General features: G+C 37.3%; 2 protein-coding genes across 14 annotated transcripts in view; both read right to left on the bottom strand.

Annotated features, from left to right (window-relative positions):
• PGAP1 (post-GPI attachment to proteins inositol deacylase 1) overlaps positions 1-9288 on the bottom strand; it is a 31300-nt gene extending 22012 nt beyond the window's left edge. Inside the window, exons 1-4 of one of the 4 annotated variants that reach the window (XM_084523528.1) lie at positions 8882-9288; positions 5176-5329; positions 1317-1492; positions 663-834 (exon numbers count right to left, since the gene is read on the bottom strand). In XM_084523528.1, the coding sequence (XP_084379654.1) occupies positions 663-834; positions 1317-1492; positions 5176-5329; positions 8882-9199 (820 nt within the window). In that variant the 5' untranslated portion in view covers positions 9200-9288. Of the gene's footprint in view, positions 1-662; positions 835-1316; positions 1493-5175; positions 5330-8496; positions 8594-8881 lie in introns of those variants that run through there. The other 3 variants (XM_084523527.1, XM_084523526.1, XM_084523529.1) reach the window with 3 other exon arrangements.
• A 101-nt stretch (positions 9289-9389) lies between these two features.
• The window catches only part of ANKRD44 (ankyrin repeat domain 44), a 144715-nt gene continuing 134556 nt past the window's right edge, over positions 9390-19548 (bottom strand). For 7 of the 10 annotated variants that reach the window (XM_084523516.1, XM_084523521.1, XM_084523520.1 and 4 more), the window contains 4 exons: positions 18659-18741; positions 17543-17625; positions 16412-16503; positions 9651-14164 (listed from right to left, as the gene is read on the bottom strand). In XM_084523516.1, coding sequence (XP_084379642.1) covers positions 13899-14164; positions 16412-16503; positions 17543-17625; positions 18659-18741 — 524 coding nt within the window. In that variant the 3' untranslated portion in view covers positions 9651-13898. Of the gene's footprint in view, positions 14165-16411; positions 16504-17542; positions 17626-18658; positions 18742-19548 lie in introns of all 10 variants that reach the window. The other 3 variants (XM_084523525.1, XM_084523517.1, XM_084523518.1) reach the window with 2 other exon arrangements.

Raw genomic sequence — 19548 nt, 5'->3', positions numbered from 1 at the left:
AACAGCAAAGTAGCCACAAAGCACATACATGTATTTCATCAGCATAATTTAGTCACATCAATCTTTCCAATAAGTTAACAGTGCATACATAATGATTATACTTTCCTTTTCATTTTAGTTAAGTAAGCAGAAAATACTTTGCATCTTCTATACATATAAATATATTATGTAAAATATATATTATACCTATATTCAATAGGTATATTCAATACACAATAGGTATATTCAATAACACACTTTGGGAGTAACAAACATTAACAACTGCAACAAAAGTAACTCCATTTAGGCAATTCATTTGACAAAGAAAGCCATTACAGAGTTTAAGTTTTACAGAAAAAGAAAGAAAAAAAAATGTCACTCTCTGGAGAGCTTATGAAATTTGTTCCATACTCTGCAGTCTATTGCACTTAGAAATTATTTGGACTTCTGCCCCTTCACAGAAGCATAGGCCCACATAGTCAACTTTACAATGACATTTCACTTAAAGTAGTACAGCGTGCAGAGATAATCACTACGGTAATAAAGGAATAGATTAATTACAGTAAACAGAACATTCTGCACACATGAACTGCTTCAAGCCTCAGCAATTTGCAAGAATCTCACCAGCTAATGCATGAGGGAATCAGTAAAGAAATAGAATGTAGTTGGGTTAGTTTACTTACCAGTAATATATTTATCCAAAGGCATTACAGGTGCAACATGAGGTGTAGCTTGTGTAATGAGCAGATTTATAAGTTCAGGCTTAAAATTCTTCAGGGTAAGCAATGCTCTTGCAACAAGACCACCCATGGAATGGCCTACTATTGCAACACTGCTTGGTGCAAATTCTCGATCCTTAAGGAAAGAGCAAAGGATAATTAGTTCAATTTCAAATCTGGTTCTGACATGGGCCTCCTCTGATTAGCAGCTGTTCATTTTTCCCCACAGATCAATTTGTATCCCTTCAAGGATAATATTGACTAGTATCAACATAGGCTAACAGAAAACTTCTAGGAAAACAGGATGGAAGGTGATGCTATATTATTATTTTAATAAGCTAGAGAAAGCTTAAAGCTGTACTACAAAAAAAGCATGCATTGCGCAAGGAAGTGTTTGTTTATAAACAATAAAGAACCTAATCAGGGCTCCAAGATTGTCACAAACATTACAAATCTATTAAAGAGCAGCAGTTCTCTCTTGAGAGCCATGATCAATTACCTACACACAGTACAAAGTCTCCCTCCCTTATTCATTGTTCTTCAGTTATCCGTCAAAAAAGCTGACCAGATTTCCATTCCAAAACACAAGTACATGATCTAGCATACATCAGTACTTACCCTGTACAACTTAAGAATTACTTTTATGCATTCATGCACAAATTTGGTCTGTCGTTGGAGAGTACCACCATACAGTGCAACCAACTCCTCATTGAAGTTGACGGTGAAGAAATTAAAATGATACTTGAAGTCAAGATCTTCTGCTTTTCTAAGTGCAATAGATCCAAGAGAACGCACTAGGAAAAATCACAAATTAAGCAGGGACTATTAGACTGTCCTAGCATCATCATTAGTAGACAAACACAAATACATAACCTCTCAAGAAACAAATGCTATTTTAAATTCATTATTCATGTCATTTATAAAAGGTTAAAAAAAAAAAAAAAGATGCAAGGCAAATCTTTTCTAAACTGCAATCCCACTTGTTTTACAAAATCAGGTTTGAATATATAAATAATGACAACAAAAATATCAGTCAGCCACTGACAGTATTGAATTGCAAAATGAGAAATGTAACAATTTTCCTGTTTTTATAAGAATCCTTCTGACAGAAAGAAGTATGAGTAAATACATCCTAATAAAAGTTTACAGAAGCACGTGGAAAAGATGTCGGAGGAGATAAAAGAAAAGGTTGGAGTGAGGTACAGAGAACTAAATATTATGGCATGGCAGCTGACTTCATGGACACAATGTCTGAACCAAACTGATAAAAGATAACAGCTTATGCTCCTTCACCTGAGCATTGCTATTCTCATCTCGTTCGCACCTTCTCATCACCACCAGGACAAGAATGCAAAATCCTCATTCTTGCCTTCAACTGGAGAGGCAATGCTATTGCTGCGGTTTTCTAAAATTCCTTTGAAGACTACCAATCTAGAACAACATTCCCAAATACCACCCCAAGATGGACAGAGGAGAAGGAAACCAAAGCCCAAAGAACACTTCTACCAGAAGTCCTGAGGGAGAAAATGTCCTGTTTATGAGGCCTTGCTTCTGACCTGTGCTCATCTAACCCTGGCTGCTATCTAATACAGCCTTCTGAGTGTGGCATTGTTGCTGAGGGGACACAGCAGGACAGGAACAGCACCAGCTGCAAAGAGCATGGCGGAGAAAGAAGGAAAGAAAAGAGTCCCCCAAACAAGTATACACTTCTACAAATAAACTAACGATCTGCCCAAGTCTGGCATTTAGAAGCAGGATTTGTCTTAGAGTAGAACAGCTTCAGAGGTCTGCAGCTTGCAGAATTCTCCTCTGAAAACTTCACTGGAGAGGTGAACAAAACCAACTAAACTTCAGCAAAGCTTATCATGTTAGAAAATAACATTTCTGAAATATTTTATACATTCAGCCACCTAAACAAATATTATCAGAAAGATGCAAATTATAAGTAGAATTTGTAGTCAATCCTTTCACCAATTCTATCTAAAATTGATAAGTAATAAGAACACCTTCAAAATGGTATGAAAAGACCTAAAAAGTATTTAAAAGATCAAGTATCCTGTCACAACTTTATACTTTGAAATTCATGGTAGAAGGAATACAAATATCGCCAATGATCACAAGGCAAGTTGGTAAGAGGTTCCTGATCAGAACTCAGGAACCCTCAATTCTCCCAATTCCAGGTTTGTTCCCACTAATTAAACCAGACGATCTTCTTTTGCGCAAAGTCTGAATTTTGTAAATTTTACAAATTTCACCTCAGTGCCTGTGAAAGATAATGGATTCACATCCTTCAAAAGTGTCGGTAACAAATCAAAATAAGCCCAGGAAACACAGCAGCGAGGCTTGCTTTCATTTTTCAACCATGAACATATTTTAAACAAGCGTGAAAAGAACAACAGCAGCAACAACTGTTCATCTAGGTATCAGACCTAAAATATATTATTCCACAATAAATTCTAAATGAAATGTGAATTTTCATAATAAACCATATTAAAAATATTCTGAGCCATAGAATAAATCAGTTTTGCCTTAATCAAACAAAGATTTTGGAAAATGAATGTGACTTACTGCCAGTCTCCCTAAATCAATTTACCAAAACAAGGAATAAATATTTAAAGGCACTCATCTAAAGTAGCAGAATATTTGCAGCATGTAGTACTCCTACTCAACTAGGTTTTTCTTTATATATTTCATTTTGATTCCTAACATACACTGAAAGTACCATTCTATTTTCTGTATAATGATGCACTGCCCTGATTTTAGAGACAGCATTATGATATTGTATAAACTCACTTTAGGATAGAATAAATCTTGTGGTTAAAAATTAATGAGAACAAAATAGATGACATCTTGTTATCGGTCGACCTTCTGTTATGTTGAAGCATCTTGTTAATTGAAGCATCCCGTTATCTGTCGACCCTCAGTCAGGCTGAGACTTGCAACAACTTGAGTCAACCTTCTGTTATGTCTTGTTAACTGAAACATCCTGTTATCTGCCGACCCTCAGTTAGGCTTGAGCCAACTCAGCATTTCTGCAGCTTGGAAAACAACTGATTCATCCAACCTGGCATTTTTTAAGCAAAAGATGAAAAGTACATCACGAGACCACTCCCAAAGACCACTGCCCACGTCCCGAAGACCCCAGACCACAATTCTTGGAAGGCTTTGTGCAAGCGCAAGGACTGATAAGCTAATTAGCATACAAAGCAAGAGTAGGCGGGTTTAGGTAATGAATATGTATAGACGTTAATAGAATATTCATTGTTTTGCTGTATAAATATGAGCTGGTTTGTCACTTCGAACATGCACGGTAGGTGGAGAGATCCCCTGTGCATCCAGCGCTGCAATAAAGAATATACCACTTCAGGAAATTTTGGCTTTGATCTTTGAATCAATTATCTCACAGAAGATTTCCAGTACTTTAGAGACGATTATGGAAATCCATTCGGTACCTCCCATAATCGTTATGTTCATCATGTTCTTTGGATACTACTGTCTCTGCAAAGCTATGTGAGTTTTCTGACAGCATGAGTTTGCAAAATATTTTACTTTTTCATAAGCTAAGCAAGTACGTTGTCTGAGAAAATAACCTTGTAAAGGTTTTCTGAAATTAGATAATTTAATCACCAAGTCTGGTGCAAATATAAGGAAAAAATACCATGGTAAAACAGCAAGTTTTAGACTGAAGTGTTTTTCCCCATACATACACACAAGTTTTGCTAATGTCTGAAGGGTGTTACTAACTGTTTCAAAGTACATTTCAGAAAACAAAAATAACAGTAACAAGCCCAGCTTGGAAGGAATTCTGGATACCTGAATGAACACTTCACATGTACTTCGCAGTACTTCACACGCAAATTATTAAGCTTGGTATTTACATTGAAAAATACAGAATGCTTTAAAAACTATTCCTTCTTTTCATCTGGAGCCTAGAAGTGTAACAGGGAGTAACACAGAAAACCAAGGGGGAATATGATACTAAGGAAAAACTACCACTACATAAAGAATTAGGAAATATCGAAGCTACAAGTTAAACCATAAGATGATGCTTATTTCTATAGTATGTACCTAATACAACTTCTGATAACAGATGGCAGCTGGTTTAGCTTCTTCTGATCAAATTCAGGTATTGCTTTACTTGGCACAGCTGCTCTGAACACTGTTCAAATCAAAAGCAAATACGTTTTTAATTGGAAACACATAGCAACGGTGCAGTGCTGCCACAGTACAGCATAAATTGCACTGTTTCTGCCCTTCAGAAGATAACGCCTCACTCCAGAAATACATTATAGCTCAACTGCTTAACTGATTTCAAATACAAATCAAGTCTTTTGCCTTCTTGAAAGTGACCACGGACTGATAAGGATTAACTGCACCATTGCTGATATCATTTCAAACAGAAAAAAGTCTTGCCGTTAACTAATGCATAACAGTGAGAACTCTTTGCAAAATACCTATGAATTAGGTAAATGCTTACCTTGTTTGTAACTGCCAGCATTCCCAGGAAGAAAGAGAACTGGAATTCCTGTCAATACTAGATTTTTGTTTTCTTCAGCATAATTCCCCTCCCCGTAGAGATAGAGCTCGTACGCTGGATATCGCCTGGCTGTCTTCTTCGGTAATTTTATTTTCTGTTGCAAAAGAAAACATGGCACAGAATCAAAATACTGTCCTCTAGCACCCAAGAACTCAAACGATTTTTGAAATGCAAACAGGCTACTACAAAGAAGGCAGCTCGGGTCTATTGAACAAGGTGAAGAGACTCTATCCTTACTAAAAGGCTGAACTGATGCAGTTTGGAACGTCAGGATGCTCTCATTTGAATCTATTGCGCATGGAAAACATAGCACATTGTTCTTGAACATGAAGACTACAGAGCCTAGTTTTCCAGTGCCTAGAAAAATAAATAACATTCATTTCTGAATGTGGATTTAAGCTTAAAGAAACCAAATATAACATCTATACTGTTGCAAACAAGAAAATACAGTGGCTATCCAGCCATTTAAATATTTTGGTTTCTGTTTTATGTAGTGTTTTCAAGGACAGTCTGAAGAACACAGGAGGAAAAACTTCAATGGGTTTTGCTCTAAAAAGTTCAAGAAACATAAAATGTTGAGTACTTATTTTAAGTAGGTATTACTGCCCATGAGTGGCTGCAGCTCCTTGAAACAGTTATGAACTTGAACCAGCTTTAAACAAACTGGGAATGACTGCAATTGTGTATCTGTTAAAGTTGCACATCCTTAAAGTAACATACTACAGAAAAATTTAAAAAAAAGAAAAAAAAAAAAAAAAAAAGGAAGTCACTTCTCCCAGGACATGCGATTTGAGGCCAGAAACCAGGACACCTGAGTGATACTAATTATACACTAGTTATAGCATTTGGTTACGTACCATGATAATTCACAGATAAATGAAGTAATGAACAAACTGTATTAAAATGCCTTTCTTTTTTTTCTTTTTTTTTTTTTTAAATCTTAAGGTAACATTTTATCTTACATCACAGCAAAGTGAAAATTAAACCCAGTTTTGCATCAGGAAACTTCTCTGAAGTCTCCCTCAGGTGCTTTGCTTAAGTAGAACTAAGTAGAAGCATCTCTATTCCAGTTGGTTCTCCCACCTCTCACTACAGTAAAGACGATTTAGCTCTAATTCCCACCACACACACACATACTCATCCCTTCCCCTTTTCATCTGTCTGTCCCTCCTTGACTACAGACTATTTCCTTTCCCTTAGTCTTCAACTTGTTTGCAACCTGTCCTTAGTGTCTTTGATATGTATACATACACATATATAGAATAAAAGATTGGTGTATATATAACAACTTCTTATATACATAAGAAGTTATGTATATGTATATGTTATGTATATGTATACAAACAGTTATAATTCCTTCACTTTGAGCAAAAACGTTAAGCTTTGTTCAGGGCTTACCATTTTCTAATCTTTCTTACAATTTCCTTTCCATCACCTCACCTCATCAGCTGCGCTAACCTCACTGTCCCGTTCTTATTCCTTTCTATTGCTCCTTTTTCAAAGGTGTTCAAATGTCAGGGGACACACACACGAAATCTATTTAATTACAGTCAGTTTTCATTAGTAAATTAAGCATACTGCCTGATTAATCAAATAAAAAGTATTAAACTATTATTCCACAATATCATTCTGGTTCACCGTCTTTTCAAAATCTTTTACAGACAATAAAAATCAATGAGCTGCCCTTTTTTTTTTTTTTTTTTTTTTTTTTTTTGTCTGCAAAGTATGGTACTCCTATACTACAACAAAATGGTAACACAGATCTCCCAAGGGAAACAGAAGTCCCTGTTCCGTGACAGAGGTTTTAAATTTTGATTTCCCAAGACCCTGGTTACATAATTGGCTGTAATGAGCTATAGCAAGTTTTTACACTGTCAACATAGGCTTCAGTTTTCACTGTGCTTCTACAAAAATTAGGCTTGTGTGAAAAAGCCCTTATCAATAACTTCTGAATCTTGTAACAAGTTTAGCCAGAACAAGAATTGGCAACGTTCAAATCAAATACTGTAATTCTGCAACTCAAGAAAAAAAAAAAAAAGTTAACTACAAAATAAATAAATAAATAAAATAAATCAGTTCCAATTCCTTTCTTGGTATTAGCTCAACTGTGAGCTATACCACACTGGTAGACACACCAAAAAACAGACTCCAGGAAATCAACCTTTTTATGTTTCCCTGCTCAAAGAACTATTTGTTTCGTAATGCAATACACAGTCTGGCAGGGAGAACAGGTCCCATTCATCTGAAATCCCTACCTTGTCGGTTCACACCAACACCAGCATTACAAATACATTAAACATGAAAGAGCCAACCTCTTTGGCAAAAAAAAAAAGGTAGTTGGAAAGTACAATGCTTTAACAAGCTCAAACATGGACATATTTTTCCCCCAAAGCACTGTTCTGCACACAGTAAAAGTGACTGTTTAGGGATTAGGAGTTTGGAGAGACAGCGCAGCGAGACACAACTTGCATCCCTGCTGCGTGGAAGCCCTGCCCTTAGCCCTGTCCCTGTGCCCGTCCTGAAGCAGAGCATCTCTTACAGCACAGAACTCAGAACTGAAGCACTGGCACGGTGAGTAAACACCAAAGCTGTGCTGGCAAATGACAATGTCAAGGAACCTCCAATAACATCAAACAGGTTATGCCGGTAACGTTCAGTTGGTTGGCTTTGAACTGAAACTGAAGTAGGTTTCGACTACATGGAGAGCTTAAAATTTGCTGCGTACTGTGTTAGTATTTATAGTTTTTTACTCTACATTTAGAGTAAGTCTACATCTGCTCTACAGCACTGACAGAACAACCCCTGCAGCTATCCCAAGGCTCCCTTTTGCACACTAGCGTGCGCGGAACTGGCTGTGTTGAGACAATCACGTGCAGTTAACGGATCCTAAAATTAACTTGCTGTTTCATTATGAATTTAGGAAACAAGTTTTTGCTGCAAGATCTTCCTTACTATGCAGGCCCAGCTTGAAACCTACATGAGAACAGCAGATTATGATGCAGACTATTTCATTACATTTTTTCCATGTAATGGAAATTCCATTCCAAAAAATGGAATTTCCATTTTTTCCTTACAAAGAGACGATGCTAAACGGCCGTTTAAGAACTGACAGAACATGCTTTGTGATGCTTTTAACAGCAACGAAATCCTGCAGTAAGAACTATGTTAAAAAAACTGTTTTTAAACAAGCGAACGCGGTCATAGCAGCAACGCTGCCTCAGTTCCCACGTTGACATCCCCACAGCGTAACGCAACATGTACCACAACGCGCTGTCTGGAGAGCAATTCCCCCAGCAGCTGTCTCCCTCAAACCGACTCAGGATTTCCAGGGAGGTTTTTCAGCAGGTCTCGAAGAGGTTTTGTCAGCAAAACGGGGAGCTGCGGGCAGCTCTGGGCGGGCGCCCACCGCCTGGGGAAGAAGGCTCGCAGCGGGACCCCAGCCGCCGCCTCCCTCGGCAGGTCGGGCGCCTGAGGAGCCGCGGCGGCCCCGCCTCGCCCATCGCGCCCCGCAGCGCTTCCTCCCCTCACGGCTCCCGGCGAGGCCGCCGCCCCTCCGCCCACCGGCGGCGCTGGGTGCCGCCGGGCTCCCTCCCACCTGTTGCGGCGGCCCCGCCGCGCCCCTGCGGGCTGCCTCCCCCCGGCTCACCAGGTACTCGGGGTACTCGAACATGTAGGTCATGCTGCAGCGATTCTCCTCGTAGAGGAAGAGCACGTCGCGCACCCCCAGCAGCGCCAGCGCCGCCAGCGCCCCGTAGAAGAGCGGCGCCGCCGCGGGCAGCCGCCCGCTCGCCCGCCCCATCGCGCTGAGGTGCGGAGCGGCCTCGCCCCGCGGCCGCGGGCACGGGCACGGCGGGGAGGGACCGGGCGGGGAGGGACGGGGCGGGCGCCACAACCTGGCCGCCAACGGCAGCGGGAGAGGTGCGGCCGCCATGTTGGGGAGGTCGGTGCGCCGCCTGCCCGCCATGTTGAGGAGGGCAGAGACGCGCCCGCCGGCCGCCCGCCCGCCATGACGGGGAGGGCAGGGCGCGCTGAGGGGGCTCCTCGCACAGCACCTGAGGGAGGGAGGGAGGAAGTAAAAAGACGCCTTCAGCACCTTCGCTGGGCTCGGTACTGCAACGTTCTCCCGTCATTTAAAATAAATAAAATTTACTCGGTTTTCCAACAGTATTTGTACCATTTTTATTTGTAAAAATAACCATCTGAATGCATCTCAATAGTAGTTTAGGTTAGGGTTTTTCATTACATGAACACAGCATTCAGTAGTTGAAAAAAAGTTACTAGACTGTGCTTGAGAAGATTCAGGCTGAATTCCAAGTCATTCACCGAAGTAAGTCTTTTTCCTCATTTTATACGTGACATTTACCAAGTCTTTAAACTTCAATTTACAAAAGAAAACACCACCGACAAAACCCCACTGAAACCATCAAACAATATTTCATGTTGTTTATTACAAATGGTATGCAAAATATAACACTGGCACCAGATTCGTATCACCATGGTTTGTAAAGATATATTGCACATGCTAAAGCATAAAATATAAGACAAAACCTACAAAACGTAAGATATTGGCTTTAATATGTAGATCACTGCATAAGAAACGCATAAAATTACATTTTATACACACGCTCAGATTGTCACTAGTTTAAAACGCCCTTTCCTATAACACTGATCTAAGGTTTACTTTTTGTGTAATAAGAAAGCATTTTCAGCACTGCAAAAGTTATACATTATTCCTATAGAAATTTAGCATATTAATTTTCATTTCAATACAGGTAGAACATATGAAAAGAAGAAACACTTTATACATTCAAAGAAGAGTTGAAATGAAAATTTACTGGTAATATATTGCTTTTATAACACTCAAATTAAAAAAAAAAAAAAAAAAAGAGAGACAACTTTCACAAAACATTTCCATAATACACAAATATAAAAAGGCACTCTAATATTTCTTACATGACTAAGAATAAAAATCACAATTTTTTTTTAAAGTCATCCTCAAGATACATAACCAGGTTTCTCAACAGTACAATGGATAAACAATTCATTTCATGTGTTTGTTCTAATTTAGTAATCTGGCAGTTGTTTACTGCATAAAAGTACCAAACACATTATGGTGCCCTTTTAGTAGCAATGAACAGAAATCCCCTGAGCTATTTCACAGCAATTTCAGGCAGTCCGGAGGTTTTTACTCAGTATTTATGAGAATGGGACCCAATCCTGCTATGGATTCCACCTGCAACTGTGGTTAAAATACAGGATGAAAACTACCCTGCTAATAAAACTGGGCAGACTGCTGCCCCTCACAAAATACCCACTGTTTGGTGCAAATACAGAAGTAGTCCATGTACTGTAAATTGCAGGATCCAGGGTTAAGTGCAACAATTCTGTATGATTAAATCTACCCTTGTAAAAAGTCCACAAAAAGGCATGGTGATTATTTACATGAGTAAGATTATTCCCATACTTAAATACCTGTCCTAAATAACAAATTTATTTCTACAAGTGACAAATTATATTACAAGTTAATGTACTAGCATACAGGAAAAGGGATTGTTGTGAGATCTGGGGACAGGCTGATACCGAGTACTTCCAAATGTCTTGCTTGTGACGGTTTTCCTAAGAACACCATACTCAAACCATGGCTTTCCAAATGCCCATAAGATGCTAACAAATCATATTTTTCTAGGATTTCTGGAATACTGCAAACTTACATCATTGCTAGTTTATAGAGAAGTTTAATCCGTAAAGTTTAAGTTTGATTCCCAGAAGGAGCAAAGTTATTTGATAATCACCTACGCTTCTATAACGTTGTATGCATCATAAAAGGCAGCAGTTGTACTACACAGTTACCAGAGTTACAAGGTATTGCAAATTTACAAAATATTTTCAGTAACTCTGTACGGTACCAAGTAAAACACTGATTTGTATAAAATGGCTGCTTGAAATAATACAATATTCTCCTTGTAAAGATCACTTGTTTTCTCCTAATGAAACAACTTCATGTAGGATAGCGTAACTTTATTTCAGGGTTAGACACATTTAATCTCTAGTTTAAATAAAATTAAAATGCTGTTCCTGCTGTTAGAGCAGGTGGCAGCTATTTCTCATTTGTTTGTTTGTTTTAAATGCTGTCATTCTACACAGAAACAAACAAACAAACTAAAACTTGGGATTTCCATTTATTTCTAAACACATGACTGAAAACTAACAACTGGTCTCTCCTCTTATTTTCAGTGCTTACAATAAGGTCGTTATTGCTATTCTGCAGGTTTTACATTAAAAACTTTGAGAAAAGTCAATCATAAAAAAGTTTCCTGTGCTACTTCTGAGGAGAAAACCAGGGTTTCAGGTGCTCTGTCAGTTCTGCTGCTGAAAAGATAGGATTGAGGAAAAACATACCTTTACCTTCATAGACACTATCCCTTAGGAAGTTCGTTGCAAATTTTGGAAATTTGTTAATGTTCAAGGAAACAATGTGTAATTTTAGCAGGGCAAAATAAACAATGCGTGCTTTTTCCAGTTGAAGAACTGGAAATCTGCTGATGATTATTATTATTTTTAAACAATTCAGTGGAACATGGCTAAAAACTACAACTAAAATAGAAATCCTTATTTTTATTTACCCTGACGAAAGCATGCACTCAGGAAGAAGCTCTTCTCATTCTCCCAGCACGGATTTAGGCCTGCAGATATCCTGAGTGTGAATCACTGGAACTTGTAACACCTTAACTCCATGCTACATTACCTTTTCTATAACTTTACTGTAGTTGTACAGTGTTCTCTCACCTGTCTAGCAAGGTGTCGGATCCCTTTCTTACACATTCAAATGATGATGAAAGGTGTTTGCTCTCTGCTTTTTACCAGTATAGCCTGTGGACTTCCATCTTTACATTCCACAGATTAAGATGGGCACACTTCTGAAGTGCATCATTTCCCTTCCTTTCTCCACTCAGGCCATCAGTCTTGCCTAGATTCACATTTTATTTTGCATTACACAAAATAATATGCACAACTACTAACAAGGAGAAAAAGCCATAGTTATTTTTCCTGGGTATTTGTTTCATTTCAAATAAATATAAACACATTTACATTAAAAGCATATGAACATTTTCCTTAGTCTGGAAAAAAACAAACTGTGGTCAACACATAATTAGTTACAAATGTCAACTTGAAACCTGCATCATAAAATGTAAAATTCACTCAAGACTACTCATTACCTCAAAAGTTTATAGTTTTATGCTTTAGAAAACTACTTCATTATGTCACTCACATTTGAAGAAAAAAAATAAAAGTAATAAAGTCTTCCATTTAATCACTGAAGCATTTTGGTCCTCTTGGTACGGCTGGTTAGTTCATGATAGGCTTTTGTTTGTTTTGTTTTGTTTTTGCTTATAAAGTCTCATTCTTCCTTTTGTACTTCTGTTGCAGATGAGGGTCGGGGTCCGTTTGACCTAGAAACTTTGGCAGAAGGAGTAAACATATTCACAAGCTGACATTGCTTTCAAAGCTGGTGACAATAGGCTCTTTTAGCATGCATCTCCGATCCCCTGCATGGTGCATGGTACATTTTTGTTTTCTCGTGTTTGGTATTTCAACTTTTGGTGTTATGCTTTCATTGTTTTACCTCTACTCTGTTAATCCAAACACTGGCAGAATTACGTTAAAAAACGATATCGTTTACAGCAAAAATTGGTTATTTAAGCATAGAAAATATTTTTTTAAATCTATTTAAGTTGGCATGTCATCATAAATGTTTACATACACCTTTGTCTACACCTGATTTCTTTTTCTGATACTAGATTCATGGTTAACGGCTCAGGTGACAGAAACTTCTAATGACCCTAATTCTGTAGTGCAAATAAACTGTACACGCATGTGCTGAATTGGGAAAAAAAAGCGGGGGGGGGCGGGGGAGGGTGGCGGAAGGGGAAAGGGTGGGCAAGTGATTTTAATTTTTCACAAGTGGTTCCACTAATGTCAGTGGGGAAACATGGTGAGACAAGTAGAATTTGGCCTTAAGAGTTTATAACTACATTTTTCTAATTGCATGCTGCAACTAATAACTGTAAAAAGTGCTTTCTGTACGTTTAAGTGCTTAATACGTGCAGAATGTAATTTTTTCTTCCTGTAGAGAAGTAATACAGGCAATTTTAGGATTTACAACTTGACCTTTGGTTTGTGTAAAAGAAGTTATCTAATTATCAGAGCCCCTGGAATTAGTAAACAGACAAACAGAGGAAAGGAGCAATGCTTGAAATCTATGACGGCTACATTGAAAATATGTTTGTGTACTAACGTTACAGCTAAAATATGTAAGTACTTTTTACAAACAGTTCCCTGTTTATTTGTGCTGTCAAAAAGGAAAAAGGCATTTTCTCTTTTTTACTTAAAATAAGAGGTAGAGACTTTCCACAGGGGCACTTAGGGCCTAAGGAAAACATGAGGAAGCTGAAAAGCTGCAGAACATTAATGAGAATAATATTCCAGTAAGTTCCCCTTTGTTATTTAAAGGCTTAATTCTCATCAACACTACATATCTTTCAATACCTACTTGTCAAGAGTAATAGTTAAGAATATAGCAGTGGGATCTGAGCTGTTTAAAAAGACCAAAACAACAAGCTGAAAGGAACCAATAAGGGAAGAAAAAGTTTTGAATACCAAAGTCAAAATGTTTCAGAATCAGAATCATTTTCATTGTACCCATCCTCTGTTCCTATGTTATTACTCAAGGGCTTATTACAAGAGTTAATGCTACCCATACTGGAGCCATCGCAGAGATGTGTCCTGCCCAAACTGTCTTTTTTAAAACAAGCGAAGTTGAAAGCCGTCATTGAACTGGAAGGAGAAAAAGGCATCATGGTAGCCAAAATGAGTGCCAGGCAGTCAGCCACGTCTTTGTTAGGAGCGCAAGCCAGGGCTGGCGTATGACCTGGGCACAAATGCAGACAAGGCAATGGTTAGTACTACGGGTACTGAGAATGGCACTGAGCATTCCTCATATACATCTCTAGGCGACTTCGTAAGCAGGAGATGTATGTTCAGTTACAATCATGCCAGGCAACAGGGGGGTGTTACTTATTTTAAATTAGACATGCTGGGAAAATACACACTTTATGGAGCATTTAAATCACTGTGACCACAACAAGCACTATTTTTGTTTTAAATCAGGCAGCAAACAGACTTCACAATATGAATAAAAGCACTTGCTAAACACAGTTCTACAGCACAAGCAATATGATGAATACAGAACATAGGGTGTACAGCAACAGGGACAGAAACTGGCTTCAGTTTCTGTACATATGAACAAGTCTCATTCTGAGAGCAACGACTTTCATGAGAACATAAAAGATATTAGTTTTAACATATTTTGGAGTAGTAAGCAAAATTTCCAAGACTGATTGGTTGAGCATATACTCAACTCAGAAAGCAGTTCATTTAGGAATGAAATTGCCAGAGAAAAGAATTAGACCGGCGCATGTGGTGCATGTATAGCAAGTGTGACTATGTGGATGTTCAGTTATCCAAAATTTGCATTATGTCAGAGGAATAATAACTGTATTCAGAAAGCATGGCATAGGTTTTAAATATAAAGTCATATTATAATATGGATGTCTGTAAAACAAAGAACTGGGGAGCTATCAGAAATTTGTCTTCACAGCAGTGAGAGACAAAACGTGGCTCCTGTTCAAGGACTGCCACAAAGTAGCTTCTCATGTAAACAAATCTTTGAAATGAGTATGCTAATAACACTTGCTATCTATCAGTTTTGCAGGCTGCTGTGCAGTACTATGAAGGTGCATTGTGCTCTGCACTTTCCAAGAACTCCTCCTTTATGCTAAGAGCATACTAATTCTTTTGCAGATGGCTAAATCTTAAATGCTGCAGCAAAAGTAATCTCAGGCTTTACTTCTATCTTACTGCCTCAAATAAGCTTAAAACACCTGCAGTATGGAGAGTTTGCAGTATGGAGATTATGCAGAGTTTGGTGGACAAATGTGAGTAGTTTTATAGCAAACTACCGATACTTAAGGACCAATTGCAGTGAATGGATCCCCTAAATAGAATTCCTTCTTCTTCTGAGTTCCAACTTAAAGTATTCTTTAGAATTGTACTTATTGTACTTAAATTTCTCTCCTTTAAACTGTGTGCACAGTTGCTCCTATAGCAATTAAACATGTATCAAATTTGAACTTAATTTTCCATTCCTGACATACATGTAAATTAGCTAGATCTGCATGTACAATTTTAACAACCAAAACAAAATAGTGGTTAGAAGCTAATCTGGTTCATTTTTCTGTCCTCTATCTCTAAATTGAGATTAGGTCCAGATGACTTCAGTGGGACTCATTCATGCAAGCTTACCTAATAGCAATTGGTTAATAATAAATACTCACCACTCAGTTCTTTGCATCCATAGATATCAAATCTCTTGTAATGATGGCTAAGTTTTATTATTGTTACTTTACAGATATGGGGAGATGGAGGTACCAAATTATTATATTAATGCCACAAAGTCATTATTGTAAGAGAAACCTGCTTATTTCAGGAAGACATTTTTGAAAATATTAATTATAGAAGCACAGCTCCCTGTGGGCTTTATAATGTTTAGGGAAGGATTTCACTGAGATCTGAAACAAAATTATCACATTTATTAACTAATCATATATTTTATGAGGTAATATATCAGTAATTTACTTGCATCTTGGGTTAGGTCAGACAATTGGAAAGCACAAGTTTTGATCTCAGAATGAACTAGGACACAATCAAACATATGGTGATGGTTTTCTTCCTACCCATTAAAACATGCGCTGATTGAATGCATAATCCTTAATTCTTCTGCAAGGCGTCAGAATTATCCGGTGCCACTTGCATGTTTAGGAAATTCAAGTTACCACTGCACTCAAGCATTAAAAAAGACTAGCTGTTGACAGTACATGCAAAATGAACAGTAAAAGGGACCACTGTGATGTTCAGAATACATTTCTATATTAAAAAAAAAAAAAAAAAAGAAGAAGAGCGTCCTTTTTAATATAGATACTCACACAGCTCATTGTCTGTTCTTGGAAGAATATAAGCATCAATGATGTCTACCAGCTTTTAAGTCTACTGCGTCAGTCTGTTGTAAAATTACCTCGTAGGTACTACTGAAGTTTACCAAAGTGTGTTATTTACTTACCATTTTCATCTACTGCTAGGACACATGCCCCTTTGGCTAGCAACTCTTCAACCACCATCTTCAAGCCATTACGTGCAGCAATATGGAGAGGTCTACAAAACAAAACATCAAAATTAAAGTTTAGTTTAAAATAACTCCTTCTAAAAAAAGTTAGGCAGTACTTAAAGCATATGTTCCTCAGAAGGAAAAATTCTGATGCTGGATAACAATTAAAATCTAGACATTAAATTACATTACAAGCTTTAAAATAATTCTGGTGTACCATATCTATAAAAGATGTGGAAAATAAATATATGCAATTACCTTTATACGTGCAAAGATTGATTAACACTTGCCAATCTCAAGGATTTCTTTAAAAACCTGTCAGTTTTCCACTGTTTGCAGCACACAATTTAAAAGGAAAATGTATCTAAGACTGAAGAAATGTCTTTGTTCTATCCTTAATTCTGGCTACTACAGACTGTTCAAAATCATTGTATCTTTTTTTTTTCTCTTGAATATTCCATTGATAATTTCTGTTCCTGCAGTTTTGCCCCCTTCCTAGTACACCATCCTCCTGTTTACTAATGGAACAGGAGAAACAATTTCACATTGAAGAGGGGAAAAAGGGCTTAGGTGGAATGGATTCATCTGCAAGCTCTAGATCTACAGCCTGAACCTGTGGTTCAATCTTTTGCAGCTGGAGTAAGAATATCGATGGTTACAATCCTGCGGATAATGAGCGCTATGGAAGGGAGTTGTACATAAACTTTGAGCTCCAAAAACTTTAAAATTAAATGTAGTACCTTAATCTAAATAAATTATTTATATTTAAAGTGAAGCTTGCAAAGGTAGGAAATGTCGGTATACATTCACATGATTGAAAGACATTTTGATATAGTCTTCAAATAAATGACCTCATATTATTTTTCCAACAAACCACACATAGAATTAGCATCAAAGAAGTCAAAATTAAAAGTGAAAATGCAATATAAATCTATTGTTTTCAAGGGCAAGTGCTTCAAAAAAAAAAAACCAACTCAGAAATGTAACTTCCTTTTTCTGTGAAAAAATCCAAGATGTGAACTTGATGAGCTAAATCAGAATCTCTGGGTAAATCAACTGAATTTGAGAAGATCAGGTTATACTTACGTCTGCAATGCATTATTTTTTGCGTTAATAAGGCTCTGTTCTTGTATCTTGTCAAGTATTAACAAGGCACATTTTTCATGACCCTGTAGTTGAAAACAAAAAACTGTATTAATTTGCTAAGGAATATAAAACTGAGGCAAAAGAAATGTTACATATAAAAGCAAAATGTAAAAAATCAATTTAAAATATGGAATATGCTACTCAGTTTTTAAGGAACTGTAATGAGTGAATTGTAAAAACCTTAAAACACCATTTACAAACTGTCAATACTAGAATGCTTTAGCACATTTACAAGTTTAGACATTCACCTGTGTTTCAGCCCTCCATTCATATATGAATTCACCTTCTCAGCTTTCAGGGAAGACTGACATTTCTTTTGAGAGTGCATTCAACTGATGACTTACAAGGATTACACAATAACAGAGAATGAGAGGGCTTAATCTTAAAAACTAATACTGTATTTCCTAGGTCTTTAAATGCCTTCTGTATTATTAATAAACTACTACAAAAGCCCTTCAACATCAGAGATATGTGAAAATGAAGCTTTGGAAATAATACAGATCAGAGCCTTATTTCTCATACTGTTTCAACAAAGTGAGTCTACAGCCCTGTCAGGTGAACAGCTGCCTGAAGGACCTTGAGAATTCAGTGAGGCTCTTGTGTCTACGGAAACTGGAGTTTCTATCTGGAATCCTATCTGGGAACAGGAGTAAAAGAAAAGTCCCAGAAGAGGGAATCCCATGGACTTTTTTTTTTTTTTAATTTTTATTTTTCAAAAACAGGCAACAACGATTGGAATTAATGGGGAAAAAAGTTGGGAAACCCACCACCACCAATCTAATCAATACCCCTGTTTTTACTGCTAGAGAGTGCAAGATAAAATTTTGTGTTCCTTCCACATAATTTGGAGAATAATAAATATTATTTCAGCTGTCATCCTTATTTCTCAATTTACTAAACCTTGAAATAGACATGAAAAAAAACTTGGTACACTGTTCTCACTACATGTCTGACCATCACATCTCTGTTGCAGAAATATTTGTTGGAGCTTTAACAAACACAAACATACACACAGACAGTGAAGATTATAGAAGCACACAGTTATCTTCAACTTACTTTACTGCTAGCCAAGTGCAAAGATGTATTCAAGTCCTTATCTTTTAATGTCAGGTCTGCCTTAGCAATGTTCACCAAGAAGTCTGAAGTTTAGTAGAAATCAATGGACAAATCCGACGGGCAGACAAATATGTAAAAACAGAGGGGAAAAAAAAATCTATTTCAATATATGTGCATATATGCTAACCAATTAAGCCTTGATGCAACGTAAACTTTACAAGCATGAAGTGAAAATAATGAGAACAGACTAATCTTGTATAGTTAATCAGCAGCCAAACAGAGAGCTAATACCTCATTCATTTTGCCTCAAACTGTTGAACATACATTAATCTATGTATCAACTTCTCCATTTGCAGTTTAGCAAATTCTGCCTAAATCACCTCCTGAGAACAACTCTGATTCCTGCTCTGAGAGGACTAAGTGGATATAATGAATTCAGGGTGCAGTCTGTGCTGTCAAAACTAAAGAAAAGAGAGTTTTGTTAAGTCAATATATCTGTAATCTGTATGTCTGTATCATGTAGTCTAGCCTGGAACAAAACAACTGTGGATAGCTGCCATTTCAAGAGTAGTATTTCCTATAATGTAACACAAAAAGAGGTTAGCCTTAAAACTTTTTTACACATGCAGTTTTACTGCCCCATAAAAACAGGAAGTAATAGAGAAAATAAATACTATTCCCATCATGCTCTTTACAATGCATTCTTTGGAGGAAATAAGACTCAAGTTTGTTATTCCAAGGAGTCACAAAGACTGCTAAGAAACAATGACTGAGAAGGAAACAAAAATTAAAGATGTAAAGGTAGCTTCTTACAGGCATGCACAAAATTTATTTGTCTTCCTTTGTTTTCCCAGGAAAACATGATCACTTATTTGGGATCAGCAACTGCA

Source organism: Aythya ferina (assembly GCF_964211825.1).
Source record: "Aythya ferina genome assembly, chromosome: 6".
NCBI lineage: Eukaryota > Metazoa > Chordata > Aves > Anseriformes > Anatidae > Aythya > Aythya ferina.
Note: the sequence above shows the minus strand (reverse complement) of the source record. Positions and strands in the feature narration are given on the sequence as shown.